The following is a 23,378-nucleotide window of genomic DNA, read 5'->3' as shown; positions in this document are numbered from 1 at the left end:
CAAAAAGGAAATTAAGCTCATCAGTTACAGCTTGCAGTGCTGTTGCTCAAGTGTCAGTGTTTATCAGGCATTACAGACATTTCAGAGACATTGAAATGCATTTGTGCCTGGGAAGGTTTGGTTTGTCCCTTTGCTTGGAAAGGAAAAGAAAATTTGCAGAATAGAGTGCAGTCAGAGGGGGATTGTGCTCTGAACTGCTGGAAAGGAATGGGGCAATCTTGGAGAAACTGTTTGACTGTTGCAGGGCCCAAGCTGATCAGACAGGGTCGTGGATTCTGCAGACAGAACTGGACACACGTGGTCAGGTGCTTCCAAAGTCAAAGAACCTTCAACTTTATTTGGGGAAGAACTTTGCTGTAATAACACATTGATGAGAACAATGTTCCTGTGTCACATAAGTCTGTTCAGTGCTTTCTATCCCCACTTACTTGGAACAGTGAAATAACCTTGTTATCTCCAGCTGCAACAGCCAAATCCAGCGCTGAGTGCCCTGCTGCATTCTTCTTTTGCACGCTTGCATTGCAGCTGTAAATACAGAACACATTGGTTTAAACTGCTTCAATTCAGTGCACTTAGTGATGAAGTGGCTTGGAGGTGAATATTTATGTGGAGTAACTTTGGAATTTCTGGATGCTGCTTCCCACAGGGACACGGGGCAGCCACAGTACCTACCCTAGCAGGGCCCGGATGCTCTCCTCTCCCTCCAGTCCCAGCAGAACTGCCTCATGGAGAGCTGTGTTGTTGTGCCTGCACAGGAGGAATGAGCAATGCACTTACTACCTAAGGAAACTTGGCAAATAAAACTTAGGAAGGTGAATAGGAGAGTACAGAACACACAGAAAGTGTGGCAGGCTTTGGTGATGTTTATCTTATTAAGTTGAAGTAGGTGGGGGAAGGAAGTGAATACAACAGCAGCTTTAATAACAGAAGTTATGGGAAATCTTCAAAGCTGGCAACTGGGAGTGTGGATAGTGTCCTTGAAAGCAACATATTTGTGGAGGAGAGATGGGGTTTAGCTCTCTCTGAAACTGGAGCATGTGTGATTTCTTTTGGTAAAACTTGAAAGAGCCGAGGCAGAGGATGGGAACTCACGGCCCTGACTGCTGGTCAATGTCAGCCCCTTTCTGCACCAGAGGGGAGATGGCTCCTGTGTGCTTGTTCAGGACAGCAACTGTGAGGGCAGGGCGCTCCTCCTGGCTCAGGGAGTTGGGGTCAGCTCCCTGGAACAGAGCACACCAAAGGGGGCTGCTAAAACCACACAGATTCTTCAGCTTCCACCTCGCTTTTGTGTTATGCCAGTTTAAGCTGGCAAATGGGCTTCGTGCTCAAGACAGAGAGAGGTTCAAAGTGTGTTGTTTTGCTTTCTTCTGAAAATGTTTGTCATCTCCTAGCTCAGAGTTAATGTGTGTAACAGTAGCCAAATGAGATCCCAGAGCAGAAACAGAGATTATGCTTGCCTTTGCTATACAGAGGACTTGATCCTAAATTATAAAACTAATTTTTTTTTTTTTTGTTTGGCTTTGACAAATCCAGAGAAAACTGCCCTATCCACTGACCAAATAGAAATTTGGGGAGATAATCTATAAATGTAAAACAGGCCCTATCTTCTCTAAAATGCTTTTTCAATCTGAAGCCTGGTATTGCAAGGCTGTTGCCTCCTAATCATAAAGCTGAAGTTGCATTCCAGGCTAATATTCATGCAGTAGACAGGCAAAGAGTTGAAAAAGGAAACTTCAGCAAGTGTTACTTACATCACTGAGCAACTGTTCTATGAAGGAGATTCTTCCTTTCCCAGTCTGACCCAGTTCATCCAGCAGCTGTCTGGACTCTGGCTGTGGAGACACACAACAGACAGGAACATTGCACACAGGGAAAATGCAAGCAGGTGGGCCAGATTCTGCCTTCGAATTAAAATGCAAAATGCACACAGTGGCATGAATTTAATGTATCTGAGCCTCAGTTACTAATCCCTGACTTCTTTGGGAATGTTTTTCTGAACCTGAGCAAATGCTGGGTAACCCTGGCTAATATCTCACTACTGAGGTCTTCATTCAGCAATGTGTGTCTGCAAATTATTCACTTTATGGCAATGCAGCTCTCCAGGGCTGTACAAAGATCTGCTCAGCACAGTAAAATTAAACATGACAACATGTTTAGGAGTAAAGTTTGAAGTTCCCACAACTTGTGGAAGTATTTTGTTTTAAAAATATGTATGTTTTGCCTCAGTGAAATTAGTTTACTAAATCTTAACAAACAAACAACAAAACCTAAAACATTTTCCTTTTATTTCTTCCCAGCTTTCAACCTTCTCTCATTTTGAAAGCTCAGTCACTTTTTTATCTCTGGACTCATATCACAGAGCTCTGTATCTTCTCCCACCCGTTGAGTTGGCTGACTGATTCATGCTTAGATTAATGTACATTGCCCTTTTGAAATTTTCCATGTCATTACTGACAATCCCTTTAATAGACAGTTCTTTCAGGAAATTTGGTCTCCAGGGGTAGTTAATCCTTGGTTCTTGAATTAAACTAGGCCTCAATGGAGTTAAATGTTGTAAAGTCAAGGGAAGATGACAATACGTCCATTTGATGTTGCTTCTGAAAAATATCTATAAGAGAATCACTGCAAGAGTCCTCAGGCCTAATGCAATGTCAGAATTGAACAGGTTCAAAATGAAAGAAAAAAAATCTAAACTCTTAGAAAAACAAATTAGTTATTTTCAGTTCTGAACTAAAATGTCAGTTACCAATGTTCAGGTTTTCTATTAAGTTGGACTTTTATCCCCTGCCCCCAGTCAGGGTTAAAATCTTTCTATTTTAATGCCTGGATGCCCTCCTTCATGTTAATGCTGCTCCCTAAATCTTTTTTTTCCTGTTTTTGCAGAGGATACTTACAGAGAGCCTAGATTCCTTTCCCATAAGTGTTCTTGACTTGGTTCTCTTTATTTTGCCTCTTGAATGGAAAACATTAGGATCATCTCTGCCTACCAGAAATGAAAATAAGTGTTAATTCAAAGCAAAGTCAGTATCCTAACTAGAACTTGGAGCAGAGATCTGGAAATAATTTATCCAAAATCAAAGCAATATTTATCAGTTTTCCACATGAGAAAGTGATGAAATACTTGTTGCAGTTCAAACTGGTTTTAACAAAAGGTTTGCACAGCTCCCAGTGCAGTGACTGCCTCTTGCCAAGCCTCAGACTGGAAGCACAAAGTGGATGAAATTTACATGTGAATTATGTCAAATGGTGTTATAGGAATTCCTGAATTGTAATGCTGACTCTACAACTGGTTGATTTAATGAAAACCTAAGTCCAAAATGAGATGCCCAAAATGCTGAACTGTTACTGACACCAGTGGGAGATTGCAATTAAACAACATCCCTACATGAATGTATTTCATAATTTCTCATCTCTGCCAAATGTGCCAGAGCTGGCAGTTCCTGTCAGAGCTCAGATGTAGAGATAATATTGATATTTATGGTTCCTATTGAAAAGAGTATGTGAAATATCTAAAGTTTTAGTGCTATAATAAAAGCTGTGACCTGTGGCTGCAGTTCATTGCTCTCTTCAGCTCTCCAGGGATGAAGTTCCCAGGAGTTTTTGAGGGCATCTGTACACTGCTTAAATCTCAACTTGGACACCTTTTGAAACTTAAAAGATCAACTTAAATAGGCACAGAATGTTTGCCTGCCTTGATCTCTAAGCTTCCAAGCACTACTTCTGTATTCCTGACTCATCTATTTATGGTCTATTGTAAAGATAGGGAGGAAAAAATCTCACCAAAATTAGTCTGACTGCCATCCTGTCCATCTGTGACTTCTGTTCCAGCCCTCAGATAATCATTGCTGAGCTTCACTGCTCTGTTAGGATGAATATTCTGTAGAATCATCAAATGCAGGCAGTTACTAAGATTATCATGTAATGCTGCTGTAATCTTAGTGGCACAACACTTGGCTATGAGAAAATACATAGGCTTTGAATAGCAGTGTCAAATTACCACAAGACATTATCATATGTAATTGAACTCTGTTTTGAGGCAAAATTATGTAGCAATTTTTTCTGAACCTTCTGTTAGGTATTTCTTTTGATTTAGAAAAAAAAATGATACAACCTCAGTTAATGAAATGAAGATTCTCATCCAAATGAAAGTGTTTCTACCACTTGAGAAATTTCACTTCTCAAATGATGTGATTCAGTTTTTCAGGCCTCACATGGCAAGGTAAGCTTTCCAAGATTCCACACAAGAGATGCAGTCTGAATTTTTGATTTTTGAAATGGTAGATTTTCATCTTGAAAAGCTGGAAATGTGTATGTTGTGATTTTTGGAACATGGTAATTCCTGAGATAGAGATTCCAGATTTTGAATAGAGCTAACAGGAGCTCTGACAAAAGTTATCTCCAAACTATTGAGAATTACTAAGCTTAGTTTTTAAGAGCACACTTCACAGGCTGAAGGAAAGCAGGTTCTGAGATCAAAAGCTGAGGGGTGCTAGAATCATCAAACAACATCAGCTGAATGAAAAAAGTTAATACTAATAGCAAACTAAGAAAATGAGATGATAGCAACATAACCATGAAGTCTGGCTTAATCAGATAAAGGTACCTGTTCATCCAGCTCCAACAGAGAAACAAAAAGATTCTTTTCTCTGAAGAGGTAAGTTAACACCCTCTGAACAAAAGCATTTCTTGTTTAGACCTGAATTTCAAATCTATCAGCATTACACTGCTCTAGTGACAGCTTTAGACCAGCTGCCTCTCAACAGGCCCCATCCCATGAACTGACCTTGTAAACAGCAGCAAAATTCAATGTAATAGTGACTTCACAGTCATCTTCAGAGATGGTGGCATAGTTGATCTAAAAGGAAAGAGGAGCCATTAGTATATCTTAGCAAAAAAACCCCACAGAAGTACTTGAAAGAATAATTCTTGCTGATGGTGTTTCTTGTGCAGCCAATGCACAAAATCACACACGTGGCCTTTGCCTCCTTGTGATATTGTACCAACACTTCCCATGTCAGTGAGAAGGGGGCAGGTGTGTTTTGAGAAACTGGAAATTTCATAACAACTGAATTACCAAATTAATCCAAATAATAAGGCTGCATTTCATGGAAGTTCAGTCATTCTCCACTGAGGTTTTGTAGCTGCACAAAAGGCTGTGTTGTTCTTGGGACTCCCAGGTCCAGGAGAACTGGTGGCTGCTTTAGTGACACCAGTCTGTACTAAAACTTTGGTACCTTTGTGTATCAGTCCTTGAGACAGTACTGCTGGCAACAAGTCTATGGAAGTCATACAAAAATGAGTGCACAGGGGATTATAAAGAGGTGGAATGAAGATTATATTGCAGCTGGTTGAGAATTTTGAGGTAAGGTTGATTATACTTCTAATCCACATGAAAAACTGAAAAAGCAGCATTAAACCCAGATAGTTGGCATCTGCTTTGAACCATTTGTTACTTCTGGGGGCACTGCTTTTAAGACAATAAACTGACACAAGGCCAAGAAGCAGCAGAAATAGCCTTCCCCAGGCAATTTTATATTCTTCAGGCCTATCCTTTTGAATCCTCTAGCAGAGGAAATAAGTTGAAATGGACTGTATCTCAACTCTATTAAGCAGATGTTTTCTTCTAGTTGCACAGCAGCTTCTGAACATCCTGGTGGACAATAGGTCTCAGTGAATATAGAAATCAGACAGCAAGTATCTGCTGGAGTATCTATTCCTTAGAAAGGAGTCCTAGAAGGTTCCCACCTTCTTTCTATATAAAAGCAGCTGAGCAAGGCTTTCTCCCTCCCCTTACAGCTCTTAGGTGAGAGAAGAGGAATTGCCACTGGAAAAAAAGCAGAAAAAAGTCTTCAGGAGAAGACTGACCGAAAATGGAACAACCAAACAAGACAAACAACACACAGGTAAACATCTAAAGAAAAGGGAGACATTTACTTTTCCAGTGGTTGTGTAGCAGCCACAACAATCTTTTCATGACCCTCCAAAGGAAGATGTTACTCACAAGCTCCTTCCTACCTTTCCCATTTGAGGTTCTCCAATCAGTGTTCTGAATTCAGGGTTGTTCTGGGCATAGCATCTTAAATGAGCACAAACATGATCCAGCTGTTTTCTCCAGTAACCTGTTCACAGGGAGAAAAATCCTTAAATGTGATTAACATTCCTTCTAGTCAGGTGAATGGAAGGTTTAAAAGATAGCACAGTTTCATTGAGATAAAAAAAATTTCTGTAGAAAATTCATTGAATCATGAAAATGAGAAGGAAGTTATGCCCTAAAAAGCCAGGTGGAACACTGTTTTATCTGTAGTTATAATTCATCCTTGTGGATCCTCTATTCACAACAAAGCCACGTCTTGGAATGATCCTTAGGAGCCAAAACTGGTCTGTGTGAAGGGAAAAATCTCACATTCCAGATCATAAGAAAAGAAAAAAGTAAAATATTACAATTAAGCAACTATGTGGTGTTGAACTGATTTTTAGTTTATTTTGGATAACTGACAGGGAACAATAATCCAAATCTGAAAACTGCAAACACAGAAACTCAGGATACACAACATTTTGGTCTGTGTAAATTATCCTCCAAATTAATTCCTTTCAATTCTATATGTAAGAGCATATTAAAAGCTTAAGCATTCCTGCTCTTTTGCCTGTCAGGATTGCTGGGAGAGAGTCAGCATTCCTTTATCCTGATAGAGGGCACAAAACATGCGGGGATGAATGTGCCTGGATTAAAAACTCATCTTAAGCCATTTAGAGCTTTGGCACCTCCTGTCCAGGCAACTCCAGAGCTACATTTTGTTTTCATCAGAGAAAAAAACCAAATGGACTTGTTCTCATTTTTAACTGATTGTTTTCAGGATCTGTCTGATTTTCTTTTTTATTTTGTTGTAAATAAACTGTGTAGGCTTGGTAACCTCATTTAGCTTACACAATGCAGCTGCTCTGACCTTATCCTTTCCTTCATGTTAAGTGGAGCTTAAAACAGTGCAAAGAGACCACGCCAGAAGCAAAGTGCTGCTCTGGCTTTTACAAGACAAAGCAAGGGCACAAGGAGTTTTGTGCTTGGAAGACTCAAGATTGACAAATGATGCTATGACAAACTAAACCAACAAATCTTACTTGTTAAGCAGCTTTAAATGAATAGAAAAAGAAGGATCCAAAGAACAACACAAATTGTTCCCAAAACCATACAAGCTGAAAGCATTATTTAAAACATCTAAAACAGACTACTTGCTGAGTGATCTCTCCATAGAAGTCAGTATTATTTGCAATAAAGTGGTTTATAAGTAGCCCAGATCCCCAGATTTTATTTGAAAAAATCCAGATGGTCAGGAACATATTCTTGCATGGTTGATGTTCTATTAGATCTCATTATACCTATATCACACTGATTTAACCTTTGTTAGAGTAGAAAAGGGAAGTTCTTTGTAAAGTTTACCTGGTAAATGTCTTGATTCCTGTTCAAAACAGACTGAAGGTACAGCAATAAAAGAAATACAGTATACACCAGAGGATTAGTGTTTTGGTACTTCTGTTGTTTGCCCCTTTCTTAACTCTAATATTTTTTTTAATCTTCACACATGAAAGGAAGGTTAGTTAATAGCTGATATGGTCAAGAAACAATAACCTCCACCATTTTACTTCATTGCTTGTATTTAAAAACTTGAATATCAAACGTCTGATCCTATTTTGATTGAAGAAATAATTGTCATATTTGACATAAATAAACAAGATTTTCCTGGGTGATAGTGCATGGTCTTGTTGATACAAATAGTTTCAAGCCATGTATAAAACTCAGCATGAACTGACTGTAAGAGACATTTATTGATTTATGGAATGAAATAAATTCCTCAGTCCTTGGCAGGATCTAAAGGAGAATACATTACACAGTGCAACTTCAACAAAATTACCTCTGCTAAGTGGATAAAAGAGAAAATAATTCAAAAGCAGCTCAGAATTTCTGCCCAACCTTTCCCAGTGACAGCAGTTCTCACTCACAAATCAAGAGCTGTACTTCTGACAGAGATATACAAATATTCACTGTGACTTTGCTTTTTTCTTGGCTCTATTAGGGGCCAATCCTGTTTTATCTCTGACTAAATTAAGCTCCCTGGCATGTTGAGTCAAGTATTTCCTACAGTGATGCCTAAGAGAACATGTCACATTTCAGTGGAAGAGAGAAGGAAAACAGATTTCCCCAGTGATTATTTTAAGAATCAGAGTCCATCTGAATACAGACACAGTCAAAAGAGGAATTTCTAACATCCATTAGCAACTTTTACTACCCAATAGCAAATTAATTCTGGTAACAGCCTAAGGAGTTATCATCTGAGTGCTGAAGAGAGATAGATGAGAAAGTGGATCCAAAAGAGTAACTGCTCCTCTAAACCAGGAGGTGCTGTAATGATTTAAAATTAACTCATCCTATGGATTGCCCAGCTGGAGTGAGGTTAAAGACAATTTTGCCCACTGAGCCATTTATTAGGTCCCTAATTAATAATAATGGACTGTCTTCAAGGGTTTGGGATCCAGAAAGCTGAAGATTTCTCAGGATCATAAAACTAAAACCTCTAAAAATGGCAAAGCATTTAATGACAGCAAACAGCCAAGTGACTCCACAAAGAACAAAGTTGTGGAGGGATAGAATATAAGAGAATAGTGCAGAAGGTAATCTCACACCTGAGGAGTTGCAGCTGCACTAGTCACCAGAGATTAGGAACATTCCTGCCCTTAACAGGCCACAGCTGTGTCCAATAATGATGAGTGCTACAAAAGAGTGGGTGAGCTGGGTGAGGAGTAAGCTGGAGTTTGTTGCCTGTGCTGTGAGGGGTTGCCCATAAGACATCACCAAGAAGGTATGGGAGATTTACAATAAGATGACAACACAAAGTGACCACAAAACTCACTGTGAATGAAAGTTCTCTGCACTAGTGATACTGCTCCTACTGTAGTCTGGGAGAGGAAAGACTCTTCAATGAGTGATGTTTTCATAATCCTACTAAGAATCCCTTCCTCTAATTTAGCTTTCTTTGCTTCTGAGGCTTCTATCATTTATTTCACAATAGCACTCCAAGCAAGTTCCTCATGTAGATGAGCTTCATCATACTTTCAAGAGCTCTGACCCCCTATGTCTCAGAGTTTTATCACTATCCCTGCAGGTGCCATCACATCTCTGCCTGAAGCCCACATGGCAGGGGCTGGGGAGGCTGCTGGGAACTGGAAGCTGTTCAGTGGTTTCCGATTCCCATACAGGCCGCCTGCCTCCAGTCTTGTGGCATCTGAAGAGACCAATGTGCTACCAATTTAGTAAGGTTGCACAGGGCTCAGAAGCCCCAGTTTTGATATTGCTGATGGTTTTATTTTAGCTATTGGTGGAGGTCAGTGATTGAATTCTAAGGCAATCATTTACAAGTGACTGGTGGAAACAGACTTGTAAATATGTAAATCAGTGTCCTACTGATGCCACATTCCATGCATTATAATATTTTCAAGAAAAAAAGCAAGGTCATAAATTGTTTAGAAATCATGAAATCAGAACTTCTAACCTTTTCCAGGACTAATGGCTGTCAGGAGAGGCTTGTGATCACTCATCTTTTCCATCTTTTCTTTTTGTGAAATCAGCTCAAGCTCCTTCTTTTCCAACAGTTTGCTGGATGGGTAAAAAAGTCCAATGGTTTGGGTTCCTTTATCTTCTCTTTCTGTTAGTTCTGCCCTTGATTTGGGCAAGGAAACAGGACAAGTTTGCCAGGCAACTTGAGCCTGTAATAGTTTTGCCTGTGGGTGGTTGAGGAGAAGAGAAAATATAAGTAACATAGATATAATTCAATGGCTTACAAGCATAACTAACCAGAACACCAAATTGTAAGGGAATGAAAAAGCTAGCAGGAAGAATAACTGACAATTTTTAAATTTTAATTACCAGTCTGTAACAACAATGCAACTTATCACAAATATTCAAGCAAAATCCAAATTCTTCACAATTGCCAGGGAATGTGTATGGTTTTGTAGGGCAAAAGCTGGCCTTGTTAGGTATTGGGCTCTTTCTTAAAACAGTTTAAAAACAACTACTACATTTGTGTGAAAGAATACCTTGTATCAGCAGAGCACAAATAATTCACAGCCAATAAGATAAAACTACTTGAAGAGCTAAGACTTTTGAATGGCTGACTGTTTCTCACTGTGCCATTTACAAAGGCTGGATCGAGGCCTTGGGCTGAGGCTGCTTTTTAGCAGAAAGAAAAACATTTTTGCCTTCCTTGTGCTCCCAGCCCTCAGCTTTGTCCCAAGGAAATGGAATTCCCATTCCCAAGGAATGGAGCTGTGCTGATCCACCCCCCAGTGGAGCAGCCTCTCACTGAGTTCAAACCTGGCTTTGTAACACTCTGTGTCCTACCTGGGAGGATGCCAGGAGGTCCCCACGGTCCATGGGAGTGCCAGGAGAGCTTTGTCTGGATGGGGGCTCTATGTACACACCACAGGACACACAGAAGCGAGCATAGGGCTGGTTGCTGGTCCCACACTTGGAACAAGCAAAGTAGGATGGAGGAGGTCCAGGCTGGAAAGTTCAATGCAACATTTGTCACTGGAGCGGCATAGGATGAATGACTCAGGAATGATAAGGGCAGAGGAATGAATTAAAAGGAAGTAAAGTGCCACCCTGAGTGCCCTAGTACAGTACAGGAATAATGGTTATTTATGCATATAGGGGAGTGTTTCAAATTTTATGTGCATTCAGCTCACAGAGAATAAATTCTCCTTAAGTGTGATCTTAGGTAGAAGCACTGCACAAGGGGAAATTGTTTACCTTGATTGTAACTACTGAGCAGCAGTTAAGTACTTGTCCTTACTGAAGTTAAGGAGGCTTTCAGTCAAAACAATTGCATGCATCATCTCATATCTGGTAATTGCCTGTATAGGTGATTATAGCCCAGAGCTGTTATGGGAAAACTTGCATTGGGTCAGCCTGTACTTTAACCTTTGATGGTTAAGCTACTTTGCCTGAGCACAGGGCTGTTGCATCTTAGCTGATGCAATGACCTGGTGCTTGTTGACCCACGATAATTTGTTTGCAGCTCTAAACCCTGGGGTCACAGACTGATGTGCGGTCAGGACATCACCTAAGCCGTTCATTTTTCCATACCCAATCCTCTCTGCTCTAAGCAAGTATCTGGATGCTAACAGTGTTTAGTGACTGGCAGGAGCTTAGCACAGAGCAGTGTGGCACTGCAGCAGAGAAGCAGCCCCAGATGTGTCCCAGAGGCAGCAGGAGCACGTGCCTTGGCCCCACACCAGGCACAGAAGCGGGCGTCGCTCCGGTTCACACTGCCGCACTTGGAGCACCGAGCCGTCTGCCCTGGCTGGCCCTGCAGAGATGGGCACCAGTCTCCTCCAAACGTGGGCTGGTTAAACAAAACAAGCATTAGGCACAAAATCCTCCTCATGAAGGAAAGTCCACAAGCCTATCAAAGGGAAAGAGCAAAGTAAGCTCTTCTGGCAACATAAAGTAATATTCAGCCTAAAGGAATTTCTGCAGTTCAGAGTCACTTGGATCTAACCTATAATTTTCATTACAAAAACACAGTAAAATGTAGCATTAATTAATTTGAAAATATTTTTAGCAGAACTAGCACTAAAAAATAACCTTATCAATGGTGTGCTTTTAAACTGAGTATTTATTAATAGGCACATAAGAAATTAAGATGGAGGCTTCTCTATTGACAGCCTTGCATTTCCAAATGTGTATAAGCATTTGAATACATATGTATTTATATGTATAAGCACATATGAAATTAAGATGGAGGCTTCTGTACTGACAAACTTGCATTTCCAAATCCAACACACAATTTTCCTTGTGCCTCTCTCTTTAGTAGTATGGCAGGGAGAATGTGTTCAGGCAAAGAGTTTCCTCACAGTTTGGAATTTGCTGCATAAATATATTTTTGCACTCTTTTGCCTTGTGCAAATTATATATTACCCAACTTTTCTACAATTAACTTATATGAGTAAGCAAAACAGGTTTTTCATCTGAAACTTCCAGAGCTTAAGTACAGATCCCAGCTAGGACAAATAGCACTTAAAATGTTTTGTTAGGTTTTGCCTTAAGGCCTATGCAGTTTATTTTCTCTACAAGTCAGGAATATGGATAGGGGACAGAAGCCAAGGAAAATTATTTTGATTACACCATAACAGCAAGTAAGCAGACACAAAATAGCCCTGTTTTAATCTGTGGCCTGCATTGCAAGTTGAACAACGTAATTAGGGGGTTCAGTTGGAAAATAAAATTTAGAAAAGCACATGTCTAAGTATGTTCTAAATATAAATTATTTAATAGCCATTAATAATATCAGCATTATTGCTATTATTAAAAATACTCATCACTAATTCATCATTATTATTAGATTTTCTGATTAAGAATTATTAATAATTCTTAGTAAGCATTTAACTTTCTCAGCTACTACAGGTCTCACATTTGAATCACATGCCTAACTATTACACACATTTCTGCATTCACTGAAGCAGCCAAACATACATTTATCTTAGCTAAGTGCAGAATCCTACTGAAATTCACTTTGAAATCACACTCATGTGGCTATACAAGAGACTTTTGCCTCTAGCTATGGACAGTTTTAGAACTCAGGATGTTAATCATTATAATTAGAAGATTTTAACTTGCAAACCATTATTGTTATATCATTTTTTGTATTTACCACAACATGGAGAAGTGAAATGTACCAGATGTTTTTCATACAAGGTTTTTTCAGAACTGAAAATAAAATTCTTCTAAGAAACCAAGCTAAATGGGGAGTTGAAACAGAGCATTTTAGGGGTAATATTTCAGTGCTTTTCTCACCTCTGTGCAGAGTCACAGCCAAATACAAGCATGCTAGCTGTATGCATGTAGGAGAAGCAGCAAGTAGAGATAAGAAAAATAATGTAAAAGTGGAGATATGAAAAATAATGCAAAAGCCTATTCTATTTTCAGAAAATAACTGAAATCAGTGTGAATGTTGTTCCTGATGTATATACTCAACTTTTCTAATGCAATTGAAAGTAATCTGAACACAAACATGACTCTCTTGGAGTCAAGACTACCCATTTGCTAAGAGCTTTCTGAGCTTTCTCAAGGGCATTCACAATCCTGATTTCCATGTCAGAAACTTGAAGGTACATGAGACACTCATTTTAATTGGGCATTTGTGGTGGAGCTTCTGTGGGAGGACTGGGCTTAAATGTGACATTGGGGAGAGAATCTCTGCTTTGGTGACATGGGGACATGACTTCAGTTTTCCAGAGATAAAGGATGTTGTACTATGTTTTGATTCACCCCGTGTGATTGAAACCTTACCATCTGTACTTCAGGCAGTTTGCTCTCACAAGTTGCACAGTGCTTATGGTGAAGAGGATTTCCTGTGCCACACACCTGACAAATGACTTTGCCCTTTTAAACAGAGAGAAAACACATTTCACAGAGTATTTGAAAACTGTTTGGAAACAAAAATACAAAGACTTGATATTACAAAATGCTGTGGCTATCCAGCCCTGCAGATAGAGGATATCCTTCAAGTCTGGGCTGTTTCACACTTTAGTTAGGCCATGTTGCCTCTCATCACATGGGGACTATTTTTTTAAAGTTATGCTTTAGTTTCTTCAGGAGATTCAGTATCAGTATCTCCAGGTCTTTGTATACTCTGGTTTCAGTTTGCTGAGTCACTATCCTCACAAAAACCAGACAGCCCAGAATGTGCATAGACAATTACTAACAATAATATAATACCATAGTACTGTGAGGTGCCTTAAAAGACCTCTGGTGGTGATTTGACCCTGGCTGAAGACCAGGTACCCACCAAAGCTGTCGTATTATTCCCCTCAGTTGGACAGAAAAGAGAAAATATAATGAAAGGCTCATGAGTTTAAGAGCAGGGAGAGATGACTCACTGATCACTGTCAGGGGAAAAACAGACTCATCTTGGGCAAGTTACTGAATTTATTACTAGTCAAATCAGAGTAGGAAAATAAGGAATCAAACCAAATCTCAAAAAACACCTTTCCCCCACTCCTCCTTCTTTCCTGGACTTAATTTTCCTCCTGATTCTCTGTCTCCTGCCCTCCTCAGCAGCACAGGGAAATGGGGGTTAAGGTCAACTCATCACATATTGCCTCTGCTGCTCCTTCCTTCTCAAGGGAAGTATGTCCATGTCTTTCTTGTACTGGGGAATCCTTAACCCCTTTTTCCATTCAAGCTGTTTTAAATCTCACTAACTCTTAAAGCTGTCCATAATGTAATAATACAAAGCCAAGTTGGAGCAAAATATTTCTAACAGAAGTAATCTGTTAGAAAAATACATGCCAGGAGTTAAATCATTATTTGTTTTACTTATTCTCAATTACCTTAATGCAGATGTTGGTTTGGGGCTGCAGCTGTGGAGCTATTGGTGCCTCACAGATAATGCAAGTGGGTGTATTCATTGGCACAAGATGTCTGCATTCAAGGCATGGTGCCATCTGAAGGAAAAGCCACATCTCACAGTTATGTTAAGGACCACAATGAGATCATTAAGGTTAACATGAGATTTCAGTATTTTCCTAGCTGCAGCCTACATCAGCAGCAAGGTCACTGGAAACACAGCAGTTGACAGAAACTGATGCTGATACTCAACCTTAAAGATCAAAGGAACATACTGAGAAAATATTAAGACATCTGGAAACAGAATGTCAGAAAGGTGTTAAGGAAATTTTCAATAAAATGAAAATGGTACTATAAATATAGTAGGACTGGCAAGGTGCTGTGGTTCTTGAGGGGACCTGTGAGAAGGCTTTCTTTCTGTTCTCTGTGAGAATTTCTTTCTGTTTCCAAGAAATTATAATCCTGTTATTCCACTGTAACCCACTTCATACAGGTAACTGAAATTCTCCTAATTATGAACCTAATCTAAGAAGGTGGTGAATCTCAGTCATTACTTAAAACTACAGCATTTCCCAGACCAGGCAACTTTCTGATGATACAGGAAGGGAAACACACCACTGATGTGTTAGATCAGGTTATGATCTCTTGGGAAGAGCTCAGGGAAGACAGTTACACACACCACTCCAAAAACTTGGTGCATATGCTCACACATGTCACCATTTGAAGTTTCAGGTCTGGTAGTGTTTCCTGACATAGGCAAATAACTTACTTTTTCTTTGTTTTCCTTATTAGAATACTTGGCCCTTGAAAAAATCAATTTCACCCATTGTTGTAGAATTTCATGGGGTCCAGTGCTAAAGGTGTTGAGCAGAACAAAGCAATTAGAGCAGAACTTTGAAATGAAAGTGTGAGTAGGTAACAGGTTTGCCAGCACTGACTGTGTAGCTTGCAGAGGCTGCTGTTCTTTGCAAGGATAATGATGTGTGGACTGCTGTAATGTTTGCAAGGATGATGTGTGCATTGCTGTCATGTTTGCAAGGATGATGTGTGCATTGCTGGGATGTTTTGCTGACCTGTGTTCCTTCGGGGACTGGGAAGCGCTGGAATGGCACAGGGGGGACAGGAGATCCACATTTCTGGCAGAAGTGAGCCAAGGGCTCAGACAGGCGAGGGGCAGAACAATGTGCACATCTGAAAATAAAGCAAACTGGCTGAGCTGGGTTTAGTATTGCACTGCTGCATAATAATGAATAATCTGCAATTGGCTATGGCAGGACTTAGGCCTCTGATTTCTGAGTTGTGGTGGAACACCACACCATGCCCTAACATCCATGATATGGAGTTCTGAACTCCAAACAGCTTTGCAAGGTAGAAAGCTGTCTGGTCTTGGGGGTCTCTGTGGTTATGATGACCCCAAGATGTGTCAGAGTCTCTTTTCCCAGCCCAGCAGCTGAAGAAGGAGTCAGGATTCTTCTGTTCTGGTTTTCAAGGTTGTTTATTTGCTGTTATGTATAATATTCTTTCCCTGGCCTGCTGAGGTCCATTCAGCAGGTCAGTCAGTGGCACACTGACCACCTTCAGGGTGGTGTTATCTTTTTATACTAAAAACTGTGTGTACATTATTTACAATAATTTCCCAATACCTATCACCTATGTTAGACCAATCCAAAGGTGCCACCATCACCCAGAAGATGAAGGCTAGGAAAAAGGAGAAAAAAGGACAAGGCACAACCAAATTCCTCCATCTTGGGACCCCGAGCCCCCATTTAAAAAACCCCAAAATTCTACTTTTCACCCTGTGACAAACTAACTATCATTCTACTTAAAATTTTGTGGCTTGTAAATCCTCATATAAGGTTGGTAATTTTTTCCATAGGTCAAAATCAAAGGCACAGGGGTCTTGGGCTCTGTGCCAAGGTCTCTGAGCCCCCTGGCAGGGGCCATTCAGGAGCCATCCAGAACAGCCAGAGGGATGTCCTGGGTTCTGACAGTCTGGCTACTATGGAGTTTCATACTTTGCTCCTCATGATTGGAGGTAAGCAGGTGTCCTGACAGGCAGTCTGTGTCAGGCCTCACTGCTGCACCACGGGGAACCACTGATGTAGATCACAGAACTTTTTCAATCCTGATAAGCATTAATGTTCTGTGAGACTACTCCAGTGAGCAGCGCTCACCTACAGCACTGAGGGCGTACTATAATTTGAAAAGACAGTTTATTCTCTGATCCTATGGGTGTTAGGAGTTTTTTTTTTTTTAAGGGATGATAAGACAGCTGATAACTGACAGTTGAAAACTACATTTAAGAAACAGAACTTTCAAAGTCCTATCTAGATGATGCTCTGCAGCTATGACCCAATGTCTGTCTTTGCCTTCCTTATTTTTATAGAAGCCCACAGGATTATCAGCTTGGTTGCAGAAGGATGAGATATTTTCCAAAGGACAAGTATGTTGAAAGGAGAAGCCACTTACTTAAGGAAATCTGTTTCACTCTGGATCCTTGACATGTGTGTGCTCACTAAACTTTTCTGGACAGTCACTGTAGAGGAACTTGCAAACTGAAATAGAGGCAATTCTTTATGCTTTAGTAAAGAAATATTTGCAAAATGCATGGAAAGATAGAAAAATCAGCTAGTGATGCAATTTGAAATAAACTGCACTGAAGTGCAGGGCTTTGAAGAGTATCTACCATTCTTGATTCCCCCTTAGCTGAATTAAGAACCCATGGCTTCTTCCACTAAAAATAAATCAATGCCTTGCTATATGTACTTCCACCACAGCATTACTGAATATTGAGTTTTAAATATTAACTTGCCAACAAACAGCAGTAAATATTTGCCAACTGCAGATTCAGGAATTTATTAGAAAAGAATTAGTAGGAATGCAGTCAGTATTGATTTCCTTTGCCTGGTTTTATCCATGCTGACAACTGTGTCCTGCTTTGGGCATTCCTGTTCTAGTGCATCATTACCATTCCATTTAAATCAGGACTGTAGAATCCAGGCAAAGGCATTAATAGCTGAGAGAGATCACAAATCTTCACCTCCTTTTTTTTTTAGACCTCTGTCCTGATGACAATCTTGCAAAGTTTTCTTCAGCTTACCCCTTTGCTCACCTGCAGTGACTCCATTTGCTGTGCTGAGGTGGATTCCTCTCTGTGCTCTGTGGCTCCCAAACCACTGGCAAGGAGCTGAGGCCCTTGAGGGGATCTGTGAGAAGGCTTTCTGTCTGTTTCCAAGATTAAAATGACAATCCTGTTATTCCACTGTCACCCACTTCATGCTTCAGTTAATATATATCTGAACAGGAATGTTACATACTCTACTTTAGCATAAGTAAAAACATATTTGGCCTCCACATTTTGGGTTCAAATAAGCTGCATGGAATTACAGGAAATGAAACTAGAAGAAACCCCACACCTCTCTGACTGAGCTGACTTATGTGTTTTAATTTATTTACAGTTTTCTTCCTTCCTGCATGCTAAAAAAAACCCAGCTCCTAAGAGTAAATTAATGAGTAAACATTAATACAATTACTGGCTCTAAAACAGTCCCATTGCTGTTGCCATGGAATAAGAGACTTTATCTGCAGAGAAAATCTGGGTGAAGTCTTCATTTCTGTTCAGTGTATTTATTTTGGAATCTTACTGCAAGCAAACATCAGTAACATTCTGTAAAGGATTTGCAATCCCATCAATTTAACAGCATCTTCTGCACAAAGGGAAGTACAGACAGGGCCTTGTTGTGTTGCTGAGAAATGAATGACATTTTAATATGTTTTAAGAAGTCATGTGAAATGTATGGAAGGTAAATTTTGTTCTCTATTTGCAGTGTTGAGCAATCCAAACTGGAATTTCCAGAGAATGTTCTGTCTTCTGAGAGGGTTTTGAAATTACCCACATTTTACAAGTTATACAAGAGGAAAACTCTATGCTATTTTCTGCTATCTCAGTTTTATGAAGTGATACTGTACCTTGAAGGTCTTGGGATGTTTCATCCCAGGCAGGCTTGATTTCCACATTCAGTCTATTCTTCTTAGGTTTTGTAGTAAATGTTCCACCTTCCTTATTCTAAAATGTAATTCCATTTGAATTTCAAACAAAACTTTTGCTTTTGCTCTAATCCTCTCCTGCTATAGTTGTTAAAAATTTAAAAGTACATCCTTAAGGTATTTATTTTCAATGCAAGTATTTTAAAAGCTTAATTTTAATATTACAAAAAGGATCAAATCAGCAAAGATGGGCAAAAAGAGAAAATAAGATATGTGAATAAAACTGGCAGTCAGAGCTTAATATCTAAATAATATCATATATAAAACATTTTATACTCACACAAGCGGTTACAATTTCCAAAACTTACCAATGGGGCCATATCTTTAAGGAAATTCTTGTCATCATCTTCAACAGGGAAAAGGAAGTTTGGTTGCTGGTACTCTACCACAAACATCTTTGTCACAATTGAACTCTCCCTGTAGTCCCTGAAAATCAATATTCACAAAGCTAAGAACCTGCCACAGACCTGTGTGCTGCAACAAGAAAATCTCTCATGGATGTGGTTTATTAGGTGGAACATCCCCTCCAACCTTGCCAGTCATCATTGCAGTAGGATCCTGAGCAATATTTATTTGATAAAACCACTGCCATTCTTTAATGCCTATTAAATTACAGCAGTGGATTGAAATTGCTGTAAATGTCCAAACCAGTCTTGCATGATTTATTGTTATTATCGTGAATCTCTGAAAATGTCTTAGTATAAACAGTCTGGAAACAAGTGTTAATCCAGGCAGTGATGGCAAGAAAATAAATCTAGGCCTAGGTTTTGTGTGTTAAATAATTTTGTTGTATTGCAGTGCAGACACATGCAGACACAAGCACAGGTTGGCTGCAGGTGCTGCTAACAGGGAACAGCAAACACAAATCTCCAAGTGGAGTGGAAGTTCCTGCTCCCTTGGAAATAAAAGATAATGTAACACAGTACAGACAGAGAATTGATGTGTCCTCTCTCTAAGCATGAAGTTAGTTTGGACAAACTCACTGGCTGTGCAGCAAAATTCAGTTTTCTTTCAATGTATTGTATTTTTGCTTCACCCAACATTGTACTTAAGCTGTGAGGTTCAGCATTCTGTGATCCCTTGGGAGAAATGAAGCAAATTCCTGGGAAGACCAGCTTCTAATAATCCACAGAACCACTGGATGACCCCAAAAACACCAGCCTGGTTTCTCTGGTGTTTCTGATGGTCACACTCCAAAGGAGGAGCTCTCAGGACAGTACATCAGCTCCTCACCCACAGCCTCTGACATCAGTGGACACCCAGAGTCCAGGAGATAACACCCAAGAGATTATCCAGCCACACAAAACATGGATATCCATTCTAATGGATAAAAATTATCCTGAGAAAGCCAAGTCAGTGCTATTCATGAGGATCATTTAGATTGCAAAGTGCCTGGGGAAAGGCTCATCTCTCACCTGCAGGGTATGGAGTGCTTAAACAACACAGTCCCTTGCTAAAACAGAACTAAAATAAACCGAAACAGGATACTCACTTTGTAACTGCCAGGGCTTTGACCATTATTCTCCCCTCTGGTAACATGATAGGACCCTTATACTCCAAGGTGTTATAAGGCCCATAGCCAGGTTTCCTACTGACTTCTGGTTTACTTCCATCTAAAGTGTAATAAATAGAGGCCTCAGGTGTATCTGAAAGAAACAGAAAAATTAATTCCTCATACTGTGGGAACCTTGGGAAAACAAAGTACTGTTCTTGATTTTTCTCACATAAAGGAAATAAACAGGTCCATAAGTGACTGGATGTTTGGGATCAAAACTGTTTCTCCCATGAAATATCAGTTACCCAACAAAAGCAATTTCATTGTAAGCAATATTTCTGACAGCAAAGTGTCTGTGAAATGATTTTGCTTGCAAACATTGCAGCAGCTTGTCCATTCCAATGAAAGAAAGGGTATTTTCTGCCACAGCAAAAGGTGACAATTCAAAAATTGTAATGACAATTGTTGGGAGTGAGCCTGGTACATGATTCTTTCAGGAACCGTTTTTGTAGTCAAAGCCAAATGCAACAGCTTAAAAGTTTGGCCTTGGAAGCAATTAAGACTGCTAACACATATAACTTTTATGTCAGTAATATTGTTTGGATGCATAAAATTACATGCAAGTATATTTGGTGCATCAAATCTGCTGGTCAATTTTATAAGTTCCTTAAATGCACACTCCAAAAATCATGATTAAATGTGAAAAAAGTATAAAGGCCAAATATTTCAAATGGACACATAAGTACAGGTTTGAGGTGGGGTTAAAACCTTGTTCATACCTGATTTTATTTCTATGAGAGTATTTGTGTCTATTTCCCGCTGAGCTTTCCCAGGAGGTGGGATTCGAAGTGGGAAGATCTGAGGAGCTGAGACAGAGCCAGCTGTCATTTTTTCCAGCAGTGATCTTTAAAACAGAAAAGTAAAAAGGCAATCATTTTCCTAAAAAGAAGAATGCACTGAGAAATACAGTCTTTCAGCATGACTTCTTGTCTTTGTTTCTCTTGAAGAGAGAACACTGGATTCTTTAAACCATGCTGTGACTGTGACTGTGTGTGTTTGAGCTAGAACAGCTGCAGCACCTCATGTCAGTGACACATGGAAGGAGTAAGGGACAGGAATCTCCACCCTGACCATGTCAGATGTGAAACCAGCCTCATCCCACTATGGCCACCTGAATAAGTGGAAAATACTAAAGAAAACCAGCTATTTCTTAAGCTTATGCCAGTTATCATGTGAATTCAGAATATATCCGTGAAACAGGTGCCAAACCTGATTTATCCTGATGTACAGAGTCATTATCACATCATGTCATTCAAGAATGCAAAAATGCATTTGGATATGATGACATTTTACAAAACAAAGATATAATATACACTCCAGATCTTGGGAATTGATGCTCAGGGCCAGGAAACACGTCTGGGCTACAAGGATTTGGTTCTGTCACCAACCCTCCAGTGTCCCAGGGACACTCCCTACCCTCTCAGGGCAATCTGTCCCAGTGCTCATTTACAGGCTGAGGGTGAACTTTTCCCCTGGAAGCCTGGAACTTCCCGTGCCCCAGATTCTCTCTGTTACCTCCTGCCCCATTTTTGGGCACCACTGAGCCCAGCCTGGTCCATCCTCTGACCCCACCCACCAACCATGGGCGGATCAGCTCTGTCCCTGACCCGAGGGGGCGTTCAGCCTTTCCCTGATGTTCCCAGCAGCTCTTGGCATCCCAAAGCTACAGCGGGCTCCTGGGGAAACCCAGTGCACAGGGAATATTCCTCTGTCTGCTCTGGGGTGCCCTGACCCCCAGGAGAGCACTGACTTTGACCCTCATTCATGGAGAAAGTTTCCTAAACTCCAGAATAGACCAGAATCCACAAAAGTGTGAAATAGATTATAGAGAGCAGTGTGGGTGTATCACTTGTGTGAGAAATTTAGGTTTTGGGATTTTTAGTATGTTGTGGATGGAAGCAAGATGGAGGGCACAGGATGTGATCCTGGGTTTCTTCTTCATGTTTCTTCTTCCTTCTTCTTCTTCATGGGTTTGGGTGGCATTTTGTAATTGGGCAAAAAAGTCCACATTGTGGGCTCTTTAAGATCAGTTATGTGATTTATGTTATACAATAATTTGTGCTAAAGGAAATTAAAATCACAGCATCTTGTGTACCAAGCCAGTGTCGGACAAATAAGGAATGGGAGATTCAAACACCAGGAGGACACTGTCGCCAGGAATATTTCAAAGATGTACATTTCAAGGGATTTTTTTGTCTGACAAGACCCCAGCAGAAGGCATTTGGTGGGCATCATCAGAAGTTCATGCCAGGAAGTTTTCACCTGACAGGATTCCAGGAATTATCCACTGCTTCCAGGAAACACAGCAGCAAAAAAGATAAACTACAATAATATGTTAAAATATGCTATAGAAGAGCCCCCTACCAGAGCCCAAAGGACTGTATAAAACAGATCTCTTTGAAATGACATTTCAGAGACTCACAGGGACTTTGGTGCAATAGAGACCAAATCCTGAGTCTCCTCAACACTGATCGCCTGGCTCAGAGTCAACTCGCTTGTGGCTTTTTCCAAATTTATATTTGATAATTTAATAAATTTCCTTAATTATTAATTGGAGTATTCATTTATAACAAGTTATTAGGTTAAGAAGGAAAATAATCTAGGTGTCAGCTCTTAATTGGATAGTTATTCTTAAAAGATCTTGTAACAACAGATAGGATTTTTCATGAAACATGCCTGTGACAAACTTTCCTTAGGATTTTTTCTCCTGAGAAGCTGAGAGGCTTCAGGAACAAAATCTAAACAATAATTATCTGCTGCTGTGGAATGCAACAGGTGCATCTGTGATTGGTCTCATGTGGTTGTTTTTAATTAATGGCCAATCACAGTCCAGCAGTGTCTCTCTCTCGTCAGTCACAGGATTTTGTTATTCATTCTATTCTTTCCCTTTCCTTGCTAGCCTTCTGATGAAATCCTTTAGTATAGTTTTAATATAATATATATAATAAAATAATAAACCAGCCTGCTAAACATGGAGTCAGATCCTCATCTCTTCTCTCTGGGACCCCTGTTATCACCACTACAATAATTGGCCACTTTGTGCCTTCTAATAAAAAGCTGCCAAACTCACCGTAATGAGACTTTTACTGATAAGAAATAATAAACACCTGAATCCGAACACAAATTACTGTCTCAAGTGCTTTCAATCCAAACCCAAAAAACCCAACAACTAACACTCCATAGGCTCCCTCCGGCCTTTTGGGATCGCATCCCTGGAACGGGAACGGCCCTACCGGCACCTCAGCCCTTTCCAGGGCGCGACCCCCACACCCTGCCCTGCTCCATCGCGGCTGTCCGGCTCCTGCTCACCCTCTGGATCCCGCTCGATCCCGGTCAATCCCTCTGGATCCCGTTCCGTTTCCAAGGACGCCGCTC

The 23,378-nt window shown here is 40.2% G+C and overlaps 1 protein-coding gene and 1 long non-coding RNA gene across 6 annotated transcripts; one reads left to right on the top strand and one right to left on the bottom strand.

The window, feature by feature from the left end:
- Positions 1 to 45: 45 nt before the first annotated feature.
- On the bottom strand, positions 46 to 23,369 carry DZANK1 (double zinc ribbon and ankyrin repeat domains 1). 5 transcript variants are annotated; one of them, XM_064709424.1, is made up of 21 exons: positions 23,313 to 23,369; positions 20,723 to 20,847; positions 19,941 to 20,094; positions 18,757 to 18,874; positions 18,371 to 18,467; positions 17,514 to 17,626; positions 16,871 to 16,956; positions 15,475 to 15,592; positions 14,386 to 14,499; positions 13,343 to 13,435; positions 11,274 to 11,396; positions 10,391 to 10,552; positions 9,543 to 9,771; positions 6,016 to 6,119; positions 4,784 to 4,855; positions 3,781 to 3,877; positions 2,895 to 2,983; positions 1,752 to 1,832; positions 1,093 to 1,220; positions 673 to 747; positions 46 to 525 (listed from the first exon to the last, which is right to left on the bottom strand). In XM_064709424.1, exons 2-21 carry the CDS (start codon positions 20,829 to 20,831, stop codon positions 405 to 407), a joined length of 2,283 nt encoding a protein of 760 aa, XP_064565494.1. In that variant the 5' UTR covers positions 20,832 to 20,847; positions 23,313 to 23,369; the 3' UTR covers positions 46 to 404. The 5 variants fall into 5 exon arrangements, 4 of the variants coding, with proteins under 4 accessions (XP_064565494.1, XP_064565495.1, XP_064565496.1 ...); XM_064709425.1 differs by lacking the exon at positions 23,313 to 23,369 and adding an exon at positions 21,420 to 21,506; XR_010439650.1 differs by lacking the exon at positions 1,093 to 1,220.
- Positions 8,808 to 17,232, top strand: LOC135446033 (uncharacterized). Its single transcript, XR_010439651.1, has 3 exons — positions 8,808 to 8,852; positions 16,278 to 16,436; positions 16,788 to 17,232. It is a non-coding gene; the product is annotated as an uncharacterized LOC135446033 (long non-coding RNA).
- Positions 23,370 to 23,378: the final 9 nt, after the last annotated feature.

Source organism: Zonotrichia leucophrys, chromosome 3 (genome assembly GCF_028769735.1).
Source record: "Zonotrichia leucophrys gambelii isolate GWCS_2022_RI chromosome 3, RI_Zleu_2.0, whole genome shotgun sequence".
NCBI lineage: Eukaryota > Metazoa > Chordata > Aves > Passeriformes > Passerellidae > Zonotrichia > Zonotrichia leucophrys.
Note: the sequence above shows the minus strand (reverse complement) of the source record. Positions and strands in the feature narration are given on the sequence as shown.

Coding starts and splice junctions, on each gene's coding strand:
- DZANK1 (XM_064709424.1), bottom strand. CDS start 20,831: ATGACAGCTGGCTCTGTCTCAGCTCCTCAGATCTTCCCACTTCGAATC. Junction 11,397..13,342: donor AACTGCCTGAAGTACAGATG/GTAAGGTTTCAA, acceptor TTGTTTAACCAG/CCCACGTTTGGAGGAGACTG. Junction 3,878..4,783: donor ATTTTGCTGCTGTTTACAAG/GTCAGTTCATGG, acceptor ATGATTCTACAG/AATATTCATCCTAACAGAGC.